The 14,999-nt window shown below is 34.3% G+C and overlaps 1 protein-coding gene across 3 annotated transcripts in view; it reads right to left on the reverse strand.

Annotated features, from left to right (window-relative positions):
- Positions 1-5,855: 5,855 nt before the first annotated feature.
- BRIP1 (BRCA1 interacting DNA helicase 1) overlaps positions 5,856-14,999 on the reverse strand; it is a 62,695-nt gene continuing 53,551 nt past the window's right edge. For all 3 annotated transcript variants that reach the window (XM_075771141.1, XM_075771142.1, XM_075771140.1), the window contains exons 17-20: positions 12,826-12,938; positions 10,362-10,444; positions 8,350-8,673; positions 5,856-7,625 (exon numbers count right to left, since the gene is read on the reverse strand). In XM_075771141.1, coding sequence (XP_075627256.1) covers positions 6,754-7,625; positions 8,350-8,673; positions 10,362-10,444; positions 12,826-12,938 — 1,392 coding nt within the window. In that variant the 3' untranslated portion in view covers positions 5,856-6,753. The remainder of the gene's footprint in view (positions 7,626-8,349; positions 8,674-10,361; positions 10,445-12,825; positions 12,939-14,999) is intronic.

Raw genomic sequence — 14,999 nt, forward strand, 5'->3', positions numbered from 1 at the left:
GACAGTAAGCTTCTACTGCCTTCAGCTTCCTCACTCCATAAAATAGCCAAACTTCTCCTCATAAGCTTTAAATCATCTTCCTCGTTTATATAAGGTCAAAGACATAGTTTATGGTTGTCACTAAAATCTTTCAGCATGGTAGTATCGCTTTTATGCTTGTTTCACCTTTCAAGTATTTCCTGGGATTTTCAGAAACATTCACAATCCTTGGCAAGAGGACACAAAAATACCAGTATCATTGAAAGATGTGATATTTTCATTTAAGAACAAAAAATTCATTTGCTTTAAAAAGCAAAATGTTCATTTCAACAAGCTATGAAAAGGAAAGATGTCCCTGAAGGAGAGAGCAAATAGCCAGAAGATTTAATTCATATCAGACTTCCTTCAAACTTACAGAAACTTAAGTAGGAGCAAAGGAAAAGGTGTGGAAGTCAAAGAACAATGCAGACTCAACCACCACTCTGGCAATAAACAAAACATCATTAAACAAAATCTCTTGAACAAAGATGTAATGAAGCAAGATACTAAGAGATGAAGATCACAAAAAAATGAAGTCAGAATTATTGACCAATAGGTAGGCAAAACTCAATACCTAGACCTTACTGACACAAAAAAGAAAACAGTGTTTGCAGCAACTGCACTCAGCCAATTGCTAACAGAGAAGAAAACAGGTAGAATGCATGATTTGTACTCAATGCCCCTTACAAGGAGGAAATTTCCTAACAAGGAAACAATTATAACAAAGCTTTAGTACAGCTTTGAACATTTTATATAACAATTCAGTGAAAGACAGGTTATAGTCTTTTTGAAAGCTCACATGTTTCTCTTGGCGTAAAAATACTGTGCATTAAAAATATCTGCAAAACCTGTAGAGTGCTATTTTGGAGAGTAAGTAGTAGTGGGGCAAGAGACTCATACTGGTCGACTCCATAGGAAATTTCACACATAGATCAAGAGATTAAAAACATATTACCAAAATCAAAAGCATCTGCAGGAAATGAAAGAAAAAAATGTGTTGTATTTAATTTAAAGCTAAACGACTTGATAAATGTTAGGTGTATTTATCAGTAATCCGTAAGATTTACCTTCACTTCTCACTGGCATCTGATAAACCTTCAAAGTTTCTTTAAGATGACTAAGACTTGCAGCATCTGAGATGATCAACATCGTATTATCATCTTCTGAAATGGCATCTAGTTCACACATACAATTATTAATGGATTCTTTACTTCTTATATTAGTATTTCTGAAGAGTTTCCAGATTATTTTCAGTTCAATATTACTGTAGCAAGCTTTTCTCAAAATTCCTATAATTTAAAAAGTGGGGTGTAAGACTTATATATACATGGTTTTGAATACAGTACTGTTTGAACATACTGCAAACTTTCCACATTTACAAGATGGTAATTTAGGCCCTGATCCAATACCCACTGAAGTCAGTGAAAAGACTTCTATTGATGTAAATGGACCTTGGAAGAAGGCCTTATTTAAATTTTTTAACGTGTCCAAAATTTACTTTTCAACAGATAATTTTCCCCCTGTTATTACTCCCAAATTGACCAATGAGTTTGAATCCACTTTGAATAAAGTCATTTATTTTTCATTTTCTTCAAACTGGGCAGATTTTTTAACTTTCATCAATCAACTGACAGCTGAGATTCAGTTTAAACAGCATAAAACTTCTTGCTGACAACGGACACCTTGGTAACTGTAGGCATTAAAGTACCTCAGTGATTCAGAATGCTTTCATTTAATACAGAGTGATTCCGTTTCACAGATTCTATACCAAATTGTGAAGATAGGACAATGCTGATAAATTAATATTCAGGAAATGAATGAAAGTCTACTGATGAGATTACACAAGTCTTAAAGGAGATATGTTATGGCTGCTCTGGGAAAACAGAGGCAAGAAGCGGCCCCCATCACCTGGGCATCCCTTTACCTGTAAGGCAACGTGGTCTTTACTAGCTGGCATGTGACTTTAATGGATCCACAAGCAATAGGGATATCTCCCACACTCCCCCAACCTCAGGTATGGTTTGCAAGAGAGGAGATTTGTCCTTTTTTTCATTGCATCTGATCCAGATAATGTCTGGTCTAGCTTTATAACCTGACATCCAGTTCAGCTACATCACACAACAGAGTCATGAGCCACTAGCACACAGCAGTTCTGCCTACTAAGCCTGGCCTCCCTCACTTCTATGACTGAAGAGGATGACTTTTTGAGGGGGTTGGGGTTTTTTTTGCTAGTGTGACTTCTTTGATAACAGTTCCATGCTTGCTTCATCACTTAATGAGCTTCTGGGGCAGTGAAGGAACCTTGGAGAAAGGGAGGGGATGTTTAAGGGTTCCATAACAAAGGGACTGCTGTAAACAAGACTCTGCACAAGAAACAGGTCTCTGTGTCTAATGCACACCTCTCCATCTCACCCTCCATGTCATTACTAACACCTCCTAAAAATGTAGCATTCTGGCTTGCTTTCAAGGTCCTGAGACATACTCAGAAGGCCCACAAAAGCAAATGACTTCTTACCTTCAGATTTGTAAAGCCTGGGACCAGTTAAATCCTCACTAAATTCTCCTGGAGGACAATGTTTTATACATTGTTTGAGTGTATTAAGTGTCTCTATTGAATTGTTTCTGCATGTAACTCATGAGAACATTTTGTAATTAGGTCATTACCACACATCGCCCAGTAGCCTGAAGATACAGTGCATTTTTAAAAAGTAGCAGAGTTGTTATTACCATTATTAGCTTTTAGATTTCCCAAATTAAAGTGCCTCACAAAAACGTAGAGAGAATTTCCAAGAACATCTAACCTATATTTTGTACAATGGGTCAACTAAGGACTAAAAAGCAAACTAAATTAATACAAGGTAGGTTACATATTGAAGAATAACAGTGGGATCAGATGGTTTTTTTCAGTAGAACTTTTGACAGTTTCATTAAAACATGTATTAGATTCACAGAGTTACTGTGCCAAGATATTACCAAACTTCTCGCAGCAACTAGTAGCAAATTCACACCTAATCCTGAGAAGGAACATACCCCCCGGTGAATGGACCACTATGTTACAAATAATTTTTTCAGCCTCCCATAAGGTCAGGACCAGTTGCCTTCAGCTAACTCTTAAATACCAGTCAGATTCCCATTGTACCTAAAGATAGGTCAGTGTATCAGGGCCACTGAATCAAGCCACAGAAATAGGTCAGAATGAGACGACATTAACAGTAACTTATTTTCATTGAAATGCCAAGTAAAAATAGTTGTGCTATTGTGAAAACTCCCTCTTTCTCCCCCGAAAAAGATTTTCTGCAGGTCTCCAGTGCATTTCTAACAATTCATTTATCTAGTTATCATGTCCAGTGGAAAAATTAACCAATTATTCTAAAATATCCTTCCAGTATCCCAAACTGCGAAAGTAAAAAGATGGATTACAAATCCTATCGTTCCCAACCTGAAACAAATGACAGTTCCATAGATCTTACCCTCTGCTTTTGGCAGTATTTCAGTTCCACAGACAATACAATAAAGTCCTTTCTTGCAAGGCTGGGGGTGTGATTCCTTCTAACAAAACAATATACAAATTCATGCAAATAATAGTTTGCATATAGTAACTATACAACTATGCAGATTGAAGCATTTAAATATAAACACAAAGAAATATATCAAAACAGCTTCAGAGAAATATACTTGAAATACTCAAATTTATTTGAATCAATGTTTATCATTTATATTAGCTAGTAATTAAAATATATATCATGCTAAAAATACTTAACCTAACTTAAATAGACATACTTTCATTTAAAATATGAGGTATTTTATAATGTATACACTCCAGGCTATCAAAGATTGCATTTGGAATTTTGCAAAGGAGCCTAGGAAGACTGCTGCCCAACTCTTGTTGACTTTCAGTGCGATTATGTTCTTACACTTTGCAAATCCAGCCCTAAAAATTACATGCTAACCAGAAATCGGACGCACTGCTTATATTGAAACAGGAATCACATTTGTAACGAGTTATGAGCTGGACTCCGTAGCAGTCCATATCTGCAGCTTCTGCCCGTGTTAACAGGACTCGAAAACACTCAGCCTTTTGTTTCCCATGAGAAATAAAGGTATCTACTGAGTGTGTAAATCATAAAGATCTAGAGCAAACCACACAGATCATGAATAAACTATTTAGTCTGTATTATTTCACTTAAAAGATTATATATTAAATGGTTCTTATTTCCCTTGCACGTTAACATTCAACAGTAGCCACTTAAAATAGGTACTTTATTCTATCTACGTGGTACCTTTCTTTTACAGGTGTAGGTACTTTGCCTAACTGTAGCTTTTCTTCGTCTGCATTGTCTCTGAACTTTCAATCCTTTAATAAAGTCAAGATTTTATGATTATTTTAGACAGGAGAGATCATACTTAGCTATTATATCAAAGAATAAGAGGAATTGTCCATAATTTAGCTTTTATAGATTTGGGAAGACCAACAAATACTTCAAGAAAAGTTGGTACATTGACTTCACTTCCCTTCTATTTGCAGGCTGGGCAGCAGAGTATTTAATTTAATACCGGCAATCACCTTAAATATATTAACTATAGAAATAAAACATATTATTACCACTAACATATTAAATACCATAGTTGGTTAGATATAAAGACAAGTTAAGATTGAATTTAAACAGGTTTTACACCAAAAGAAACTATCCACCCCTTATTCCCCAAAACCCATCAGTAATACAAAGGATTATTATCCATCAGTTGTCCCAAGCAACACACCTATGGTCAGGATTTGAGTTTAGTGAATTTGTGGAGAGAGATTTTTCAAGAAAAATCTAGTATCTAGTAGGCCAAATGCTAATATTTCAATACATATTTTAAAAAATAATGGTTGAGGAGTGATTTTACATAAAATGTAGACATCATAAATTAATGCAAAATATTTGACATGAAGGTGGTCATGTCTTAAAGGATTTCTACTCAAAGTAATACACAAGATCAAGAAAGGAACAATCTGCTCCAGATAAGGAAAGGAAGATGGATTTTCTGTTTTTCTTTTAATGTTATGGATTTAAAGACAGACAAATCTTCTGAAAGACTAACAAGGGATAGTGGTCTATGAGATGAGCAGACAAGCCACAAAGCTTAAGTGATTTCTATAATCTATTTGGATATACATCAAAATAAAAAGTGGTTTGGTACAGAAGCCTTGTTTGAAGAAAACTGAGCCATTAGAGACTCAGGAGGATCAAGCTGATGAACTCCCGGGAGTGTAGCTACACAGCGACCGGCCACAGGCTGCCTCAGCATTTGCTGTGGGATAGGGGGCAGGTATAGTCCAGAAGCCAGTTACAAACAGAACCATACCTACCCTACTAAGTGCTGATATTCAATCAATTACTTAAATCTAAATTAAGTATTTTTATCTTTAGATGTGTCATATGTTTAAATTGCTGTCAATATAAGAGCTTGCTTCTGCCCTATCAACTAGTTCAAAACCATCAGCATCCCATGATTAAGTGAATACCAGGGAACCTAAACCAAGAAAACATGATCCTTACATGGCATCAATATAAGATGTATCAATATAAGAGTATCTAATTTTCTAAAGATGCATTTATTGTGTAAAGAAAGGATACAATTTAAAGCCTTTTGATATGAACACATTCACAGCTCTGTAGAGTGGGACATCAGAATGTTATTTAGATTAATTTCCATGGGCAATGACCAGTTAACAATTTCATCCCTGCTTTCAGTCAAAATATATAAATATCCATGAACCAATCTTAAGATTGTAAAAATTCTGCATCTTCATATTAATATATGATGGAAATGAACGATCTTTTCTTGAAAAATCAGGCATAGTATGTTTTATTACAGCAAAATCCTGGCTGTTTCGATTGCAATAAATTAAAGACATGTTTAAAATACTTCCAAAAAAAGTAGACTGAGAAAGATTTAAAGACCTTTATGTTCCAATTTACATTGTTATATATGGCATAGAAAACGTGTTTGTAGGGCATACAAATGAGTACACATTTCAATACGAATACATACAGAATCTGACCAAAAGAAATTAGATCCTCTCACAAAAGAAAATTTTCAAGCAACTTGAACTTTTATATAAAACAAATAAAGACCTCTGAAGAAGCCTCTCATCATCATCAAATATCAAAATGTTCAAATACTACTATACTACCACTACGCAGCTTCTGATAGACATTTTGACAAAAGAAATTTGAGGGAAACGAAGTACTGAAGAATACACCTGTTTCAGTATGTAGGCTCAATCTATCATGTTACCTGATCTTCAAAGATGCTGTTCTACAACATATTTAATTAAGGAAAGAAAAAAAAAAAAAGTCCTAACAAATGGAGAAAACCGTAATTTGATCATATGGGTGTTTTGTTTCTGAGAAAAACCCAATTGTTTGATCGTATTTAATGGCAGATTAATTAAATCTGTAATAGACAAACCTCCTCAGCTTGCAATTATAAGTCAAATGCTACTTGGGCTTCCATTTAGAATTTCCATACATGATGTCCTTTTGCCACACAGGTAGGATGAAGAATCTTAATTATATCTATAGAAAACCGCATGTTGCATAACTTTCACAGTGAAAACCAAAAAAGTATAATGAAAACCCAAGTCTGATTGTAGCATATATGAAATGAGAAGCAGAAAGCCACCACTGCTCTATAGTGAGGCTACGCTGTAAAGACTGCTCACTATGTTTCCTACAGAAGGTGTCACTATGTGCCAGTATTGTTCAATAGAAAAGATGACACACCTTTATGTCGTGATCTGGAAAGACTGATTTTCTGTTTTTTGGTGTCCATCTCTTGAGATGTTATCTGCTCTGCTTCTATTTCACTAGTCATCTCTACATTAACTGCACTATTCTTACTCTCCTCATTTTGCAGTATTCCATGTAACCTTGTGCTTCTGCCATCATCATCAATCATTTTTTTAGTCACACTTAGTGTTTCTGAGGTGTTGATTGCAAAAAGATCATCAGCGACCGTGGAGTTTCCACATTCAATCTGATCCTCATTTGCATTACAGGTTGGAAACAGGGGTCCAATTTTCTGTTCCTCTGATTCTACATCATCATAGAGTTCCGGTGTGAAGTAGATACTCTCATCCTCATCTTCAGCTTCTGCAGATACGTTTAACATTGAAAGTTCAGATTTCCCTCCTGCTGAAGGAAACTCACTGCAGGGCTCATCTTGAAGCTGTAGCTTATCAGGATGCTCTTCAGTAACTGAAGCCTCAGTATTTTTAACTGAAAAATTAGTTGTTTCCAAACATGATTCTGGTCCACTTGGTTTATGTTCTGAAATTAATGACGACTGGCATTGATTTACACTATCAATAAGTTCACTAGCCTTATTCACATTCTTTTGTTTGCTACTAGCTGTGGACGTGCAGTTCTTGGCTACAGGCAAAGGTGTTGAAGTCAGTGGTTTAACGCAGCAATGTTCTTTCATAATACCAGCATTAGTCCAACCGTTCTTTTTTTCTCTCTCTATTTTAGTTGCTGGCATTTGGGGCGTGGAGTCCATATGTTTTCTTCTTTGTGTTACATGGTGAGAATGACACTCTACATCAGCTTTCTGGCCACCTGTGAAAAATCACAAAACATTAATTAATTGTATAGGCCTTCCCCCCACTGATTTACAGCATGTTTACCACATCAAAATTACCACTGTTTTATTAGGTTTACAGTTATTTGATAATACTCATTAAGAACCAATAGAAACAAAAGCCCAGATGTTACAACTATCTTTGCACATGAATTGTCTTAATTAAATCAATAGATTAACTGGCATATGTAAAGTATGACTGGATTTTAAATTTGCAATTTTTTATTATTGTGCTCTTATGTTATTTACATCTTTCTTGCCTGAAATGAAGTCATAAGCTTTCCTAAAATTTAGGAATGGATATTTACTTGTAAAGCTGGTACCAGAAGATATTATATGTAAGGTGTATCACAGCAATGTCTAAACAACAGATGTAGCTTGAACCAAGGCACTTATCTTGCAATAATGTTAATCTTTACATGTTTCAAATATATTTTATCTTCATAGTTTTCAATGGAAAAAGAAATTTAAGTGAAAACATTTTTGATTCTACTATGAACTTATCCAACATTATCAATTGTTTTAAGACAACCAGATGGAATGACAATTAATTTCAGTCTGTTGGGCACAGCTCACACACATTCGTGTAATTTTGCACCATAGCAGTTCTAGAATTTTAAAAAACATTTGTTTCTTCCAAAAAAGATGCAACTTCACATTTCAAATTGTTATTGAAGTTTTTCCCACAGGAAAAGAACATACTTTGTTTCATTGTTGCCATGATACCTGGCTGATTTGATGCTGTAGGATTAGCTGAGCTGATGGTTGTAGCAAAATTAATTTCTGAAACCAAATTTTGTTCCTCACTTTTAGCAGGAACATCTGGTGACAGATGAATAGTTGCCTCCTGTTGAGATGCTTGCGACAGGACTTTTGAATTTGAAGGTACATGGAGAAGTTCAGTGCTGCACTCTGATGAACAACCAATGCTTTTCTGATTTCTTATAGCAAATGCATGCAAGGATTCAAGTGCACTACCAAAATTTTCATGGTGCTGGATTTGTTGACGTATCCATTTTGATAATCCTAAGAAAAAGAAAAAAACAAAACCAGAGTGTTACTACAAAACTACATCATCTATAGCAGGTATTTCATATCAGTAGATAGCACCCCTAATATTGCAAATACTTCTACATATGTATAGACAGATTCATAAAGATTTCAAGAAGTTACTCATGAAAGTAAGATAATGTAGTTTTCCTTTCCAGGGCTGGGAACTTCATTTAATCAATGGTAGTTTTTTGCTGAGTAATACTAAAAATATAATTATTTTTTATTAAAAGACCCTTGCCTTTTTCATTAATACTTTTTCTGATTCAAACTGTGTCATTACCAAAACATCATTATATTTCTCTTATGCCTGGGTGTTAATTTTGTTTGTTATCATGAATTATTAAACAGCAACTTACATAGAGCACAGCTATTTATTATCATACTGACAGGGTCTGACAAAAATTAGAATATAATGAAGCTTTAACACTGTATTTCAGATTAAGTAACAGTAACTCAGATATTCAGAAAGAATCACAACTGTCCAATAGCTAAAATATAACACAATATGCTCTTTTACAGCAATCATTTTAAAATTCTCAGATACCAGACGTCTTGAGCATAATAGCTGTTTAGATGATGTTGGAATACACAAGAATCAAGTAAAAACTAACGTTCTTGATTTTTGAAAAGTGTTTTTAAACCCATTTAAATATTCTTTTAATATAAATAATAATAAAGAAAAACCCAGAGAACTTGATTCTTCTGCGAAGTTTTTAGTTGGTAGAAAAAGTACTAATATTATCAAGTTTTGAAGATAAAGATTATTTGTATTACTATACGAATTACTTCTGTCTACTTCGATAATTTAAATGTATTTTTAGTACAAACAGGCATGTCAGAAAAGCAGTTTGACTTTTACCACAGCAGCTGAGCTCCACCTGCTGACTAGACTGCAACATTATCTGTTTACATCATCTTTTTGCCCATCTCTTCTAAACAGGGCAGGAACAAAGATACATAATGCATTCCTAAGCAATTTCTTTTAATTTTTTTCTCCATATTTATTTATTTATTAAGGTAGTGTACATGATATGCATGTATTTCTAGTCAGTATAAAACTACAAAGAGAAAATACTTTTTGCGTATTGAGCATTTGGTGGTTCCAAATGGCAGAATCTTTACCTGTTCTTACCCAAAAAGCCAGAATGTTAAATTCAGACTGCTAACCCTGATCATTAAAGCTCCCTATAGGCAGAAAGTATACATCCACTAGAGACTTATCCAAAGTCCAAATAAAAATCCAGTAACTATTTTTTCATACATGCACATATATAGACACACACATATGTATACGTACATTACATATATTTAATATGCAAAGATTAAGAGTCCTTAAGGTTTTATAGACCTCATTGTAAAAAAGAATTCTCAAGCTCTGCACATGGAAATGTCTATATAATTATGTGTATATCGAAAAGGAGAAAGAAATTAAATTGACTCAACATTGGTACCAATGTGTTTCAGTGTATTTAATGAACTAGCAATACACCAGAGTACAGTTTTAGAGTTTTCACTTTCAACTGCACAATTTGGGTTCAATGGATATCTTTCATGATGACTTTTCCTACTCAGCTGGATCTGTATAACCATATTTCTGTAATCTTGATTTTTCACTATTTGTTAATATTAGAAACTTTCCCAGAAACATTTTTACAGCTTACCGGTTATGTACTTATTAGGGTTATTTCGGAAGCGGTCGTCAACTAAAATAAGAGCACCCCAGTCATTCCTATGTCTTATACACCTGTAAGTGAGCAACAAAAAAGAGTGTATATATAATTAAAGTGCATATAGTAAAAAAACCTGTGGGGATCAGACACCAAGGATTGTAATGAGTCAGCTAGAATATGCACAATTAAACAGGAAGTGCTTTCCTATTGTCTTGTACCAAAAATTGTTACTGTTGTCACAGAAGCTTTAATTTTCCTTCAGTTCTTGAATTTACTATACACAACCAGGTAAATTTAAAAGAAAACAACCCACACAAATATTCAGCAGCTAATCAAACCACATAATTTGTTTTCCACTGGGTAGCATAAATATTGAAAGAAGAACATGTAAAAGTGTAAGAGAGAAGAAAATGGACTGATGCAACTGCAAACAACTTTTTTTAAATAAGGATGCACTTTTTTGTTTCTAAACTGCATGTTATTCTTAACTCTCTTTGCTAATGAAATGAATAATGTCACTGATCACAGCTGTGAGTGATACTGTTGAGTCGACAATTCAGTTGTTAGAGGCCTTCAGAAATAATCCAATAGTCACTTTACATGCATTGACATAATTTTTAACATTATTTGGATTTCTACACTGCCTGCCAGAAAAACATTATAAAAGAACAGCGATAAGATAAATGAAAAGAAACTGTCAGTAATAGTTTAGGATTATTATTCCCGTCATATAAGAGTACAACTTTTGAAGATGATGATTACAAATGTACATAAAGCCACAAGTGTATCAGAGTCAGGGCTTAAAACAGGAGCCACAAGGCTGGCTCTCCAAAAAAATATTATTTATTTATATCTGACATCTCTTCGTGATAAGAAAAGCTACCAAAACATCTTCAAGAAACAGATTTCTTCCAACTTCTCATTTTTTCATTGCTTTAATAAATGAAACTCATTTATTATAAATTTAACTCATTGTTTAAATGAATTATGCCCCCTGGAGACATATCCCACACTTTTAGAAAAAGTAGCACTGCAAGGAATTCATAGCATGATTGTCACCTGGCCATACGCACCATCTGTTATATTCCCAAAGGCTGCTATTTCATTTCGTGGACTTGTGTTACTTCATATAATGTAACAGCACTAAATTAAGAGAAAAGTGCCAGACTGAAGACTATCATGCTTCTGCTCACTTCTATCCCTGCAGGCATCTTTGCACTAAGAAGCTTGCCTATTGACTATATAGCCTAGTATCAACTTAGTAGGCTACTCTGGTTTTATACAGTCATCATACGCTGTCATTTTTTGCCAAATCTCAATTTAGTTAACAGCTTAGTCTGATGACATTATACACAATTTATACATTTATGTCAGAATGGAAGTCTATTTTCTCCATTTAAGTTTAGACTAGCATAATTTCATTCAAATGATAAACTATACAATAAGCAATTTTCACTAAAACTAGATTTAAGTTAAAACTTATTTCACAGTGACAAAACTTCAAATTCATTTCTTACTATTAGCATTCCACAACTTTCTTAGATTTTTCTTAACAAATTTTAACTAATGCTCTTACTCTTCAAAGAGGAATCTAAGAAATCAGACCTGTAACAACAAGAATTTACAATGAGATTTTACTAATGTAGACTATTTTGTCTCAATTTTCTTTCTAAACCTTCATTTATGTCATCACACTTGGATTAGGTCTAATTCAAATAACAAGAGTCTTCCAGCTGATCTTTCTCTTCTTATCTATAAATCAGTGTCTGTACCTCCATATATCTATGACAAAATTATGGCACCTATGATAGATATGGATGACAGACAGCTATATCTATCTATGTATATGATGAATTTTGTTGGAGAAGGATGAATTAATTCTATCCTGTTAATAAAATTTGGGAGGAATTTTTTCATTTGAGAAAGTAAGCTATACCACTTCTTCTAAACCTGGAAAGAGATCAGTGAGCACAATAATTGAATTGACCTTTTGCAAAGGTCTGAGAGAAACCTCTGCTTTTTCTCCCTTTCAAAAATACTTGTAGGCTAAACATCAAACAACAGTTTCAAGCCCACCAACAGTGTGAACAATTAGTACATTTGAGAAGACCTAAGAATTTTCATTTGGTTTATAAGCTCAAGAACAATTTGTCTCTGCAAATGTTTTCCTTTATGCATATCTGGACCACAAGCAAAAAGAGCCTGCAACCAAACTAAAGTGGATTGTGAATGTAAAACAAAACCTCTGAATTCTAACAACGCTCAAATGCACAACAGGCTGAAAACCAGGCAGTTGCCAGTACAGAACAGCTAAATACCTGATTTCTGCAATAGGAGGTTTTTTGGCCTGATTTATCCCCTTTGTATTAACAGTAAGGAATTAATCCTTAAAGATGTTGCAAAAATAGTTCTACAAATTATATATATATATTTAATTATGTTCAGTTTATCTCACCTTCCCAGGGCTTGGTTCAGAGCCCTATAAGCTTGAATTTCATACCACTGACTCCCTGGCAAAAGGCCTCTTGAATTTTTGTGCTGGTCATTGTACTTCCTCTTTAATTCAACCTAGGAAAGAAATCACAAAATATTGTGATGTCAAAAATATTCTAAAATTGGAAAACAAGAAAACATTTATTAAATAAGTGAATATCTAAAGTGTGCTTCAATGTTTCAACTCTGTATTTTGCATACTAACCAATTATGGCTTTTACCCTTCTAAAGTTATTCTTAACAATAGATCTATTCCAATAATTTATATGTAATGGCACAACAATCACGCGCTTATCCAAATCTCTGTGCCAGCAAGAGAAGGATAAGCTGTTTACACAGGCAAAAACCCCAGATACAAGTAAATGGACTAACTAGACCACAGTTTTATTTGCTTATCTGGAAGTAAATGATACAACGGAGATCTTTATCCTTTCCTTTATCACAAACACTGACTCCTAATCTATTGCTGGGACCAGACCATACTTTCCTCAAGTGAGGGTTAAGCAAATATAACCTCTTCTTCTAAAGAAGGTAAGAAAGTACTTTAGAGACAGAGTGGCCTCGCCAAAGTCCCAGAAGTCAGCAACACCAACTCTAATTCCTAGCTTGGCACCACCTTCTGTGGTTTGGAAACAAACGTTTCACTGGCTAAACGGGAAGCAAAGGCGGCAGCAAAGGTTTGCAGGCCCATGGGCTAGCATAAGGCAGAAGAGAGCACGCTCCTCTGTTTTTAAAAAAGCTCTCTCCTAGCTGCTTCAACAGCAGTTCTGATATCAACTGCAAAAGAAATCCCCTGCCTCCCCTTTCTAATCATATGGAAAACTAGCCATACAATACCTGATCTGCATTTGAACAAGAATTTGTATTTGGACATTATACGCAGGTCCAACATATATCAAAAGAATTTATTATTATTGGGAAGGGGGGGACTGATTTTTATTTTTTTTTTAAATAAGCAAACAAAACTACAGCAAAAAGGGTCTTTCCATTGCTCTTTTGTACAGTATTAACCTTTCTAAACTGACAAGTGAAAGGACACGCTTCAGGAGAGAAAACAGCAGACTTCTAACCTCTTCTGACAGGTAACTTTCAAGTTGCATTTGGATAAGAAATTTTATTTTATGTACTTATGCCCTTTAAATTGCCTGTCAAATTTACAAATTCAATCTTTACAGCCAGAAAGTAAATTCAGTTTGATTTCACAGATTTAATATTTGTTCCAGTCTCTCAGAATTTATTGACTGGCATGTGAGGTTTCCTTTGTAATTTTCAAAACAGAAGATGATTTATTCCGAACATTTTATGAACATTAAAACCATTCCTTAAAAAGGAACTTAAGCATATCTGTGCATTTCTACAAATGGAAATACTACCTGGAGAAACAAAAGGCTATTCCTCATCATTTAAAATGAGGTATGATGTTGGAAAATTTCATTGAAGTCTTTGAAACGTAACCAATGACAATATACTCCTGTACATACTTTGCATTTGTCTTCTAGTCCTTGTGAGTTGTCTAACATCTTCCTCTTTTGAAAAATTTCTGTTATCAGTAAGATTTTGGCCAATTGTACCAAATGTAGCTTTACTCCAGTTTCTTACTCCGCTAGCAGATTATCCAAAACAGTATTAGAATAACTAGTCATGTTTCTTACATTAACAAAAATTACGACATTTTAAATTGTGTGCCTAAAACCACAAAAGCAACAGCAGAACACAAAGCAGTCAGATCCTCTGCCTTGTATTACCCTGTGAATATATTACTTCCACATTCCTCTAACACATTTTAGCATTATGCAGATCTGTATTGCTTATACTGCACATCAACAATGACGTTTCATTTCCAAATTATATAAAAATCCATATTCCCTTGGTCTAAATGTGTAATGTATCTTAAAAACCCTATCTTTTCCATCTTAATTAAAAAATGAGTTAACAGAAAATAAACATTCTGTTTTCTCACTTAAACGATCATGTGTCAGCATGAGACGACAACTTACATTGCTCAGAGTTCAGTTTTCATTATAAGTCTACTAAAGGTAAAAGGCCAGGGCATGTCATTTTAATGCAATCAGAATCTATTTCATTGTATAACTCTTACATTATCAAGCATCAAATCAACGCCCAATTCAAAATGAC

This window comes from Balearica regulorum, chromosome 19, assembly GCF_011004875.1.
Source record: "Balearica regulorum gibbericeps isolate bBalReg1 chromosome 19, bBalReg1.pri, whole genome shotgun sequence".
In the NCBI taxonomy this organism is placed as follows: domain Eukaryota; kingdom Metazoa; phylum Chordata; class Aves; order Gruiformes; family Gruidae; genus Balearica; species Balearica regulorum.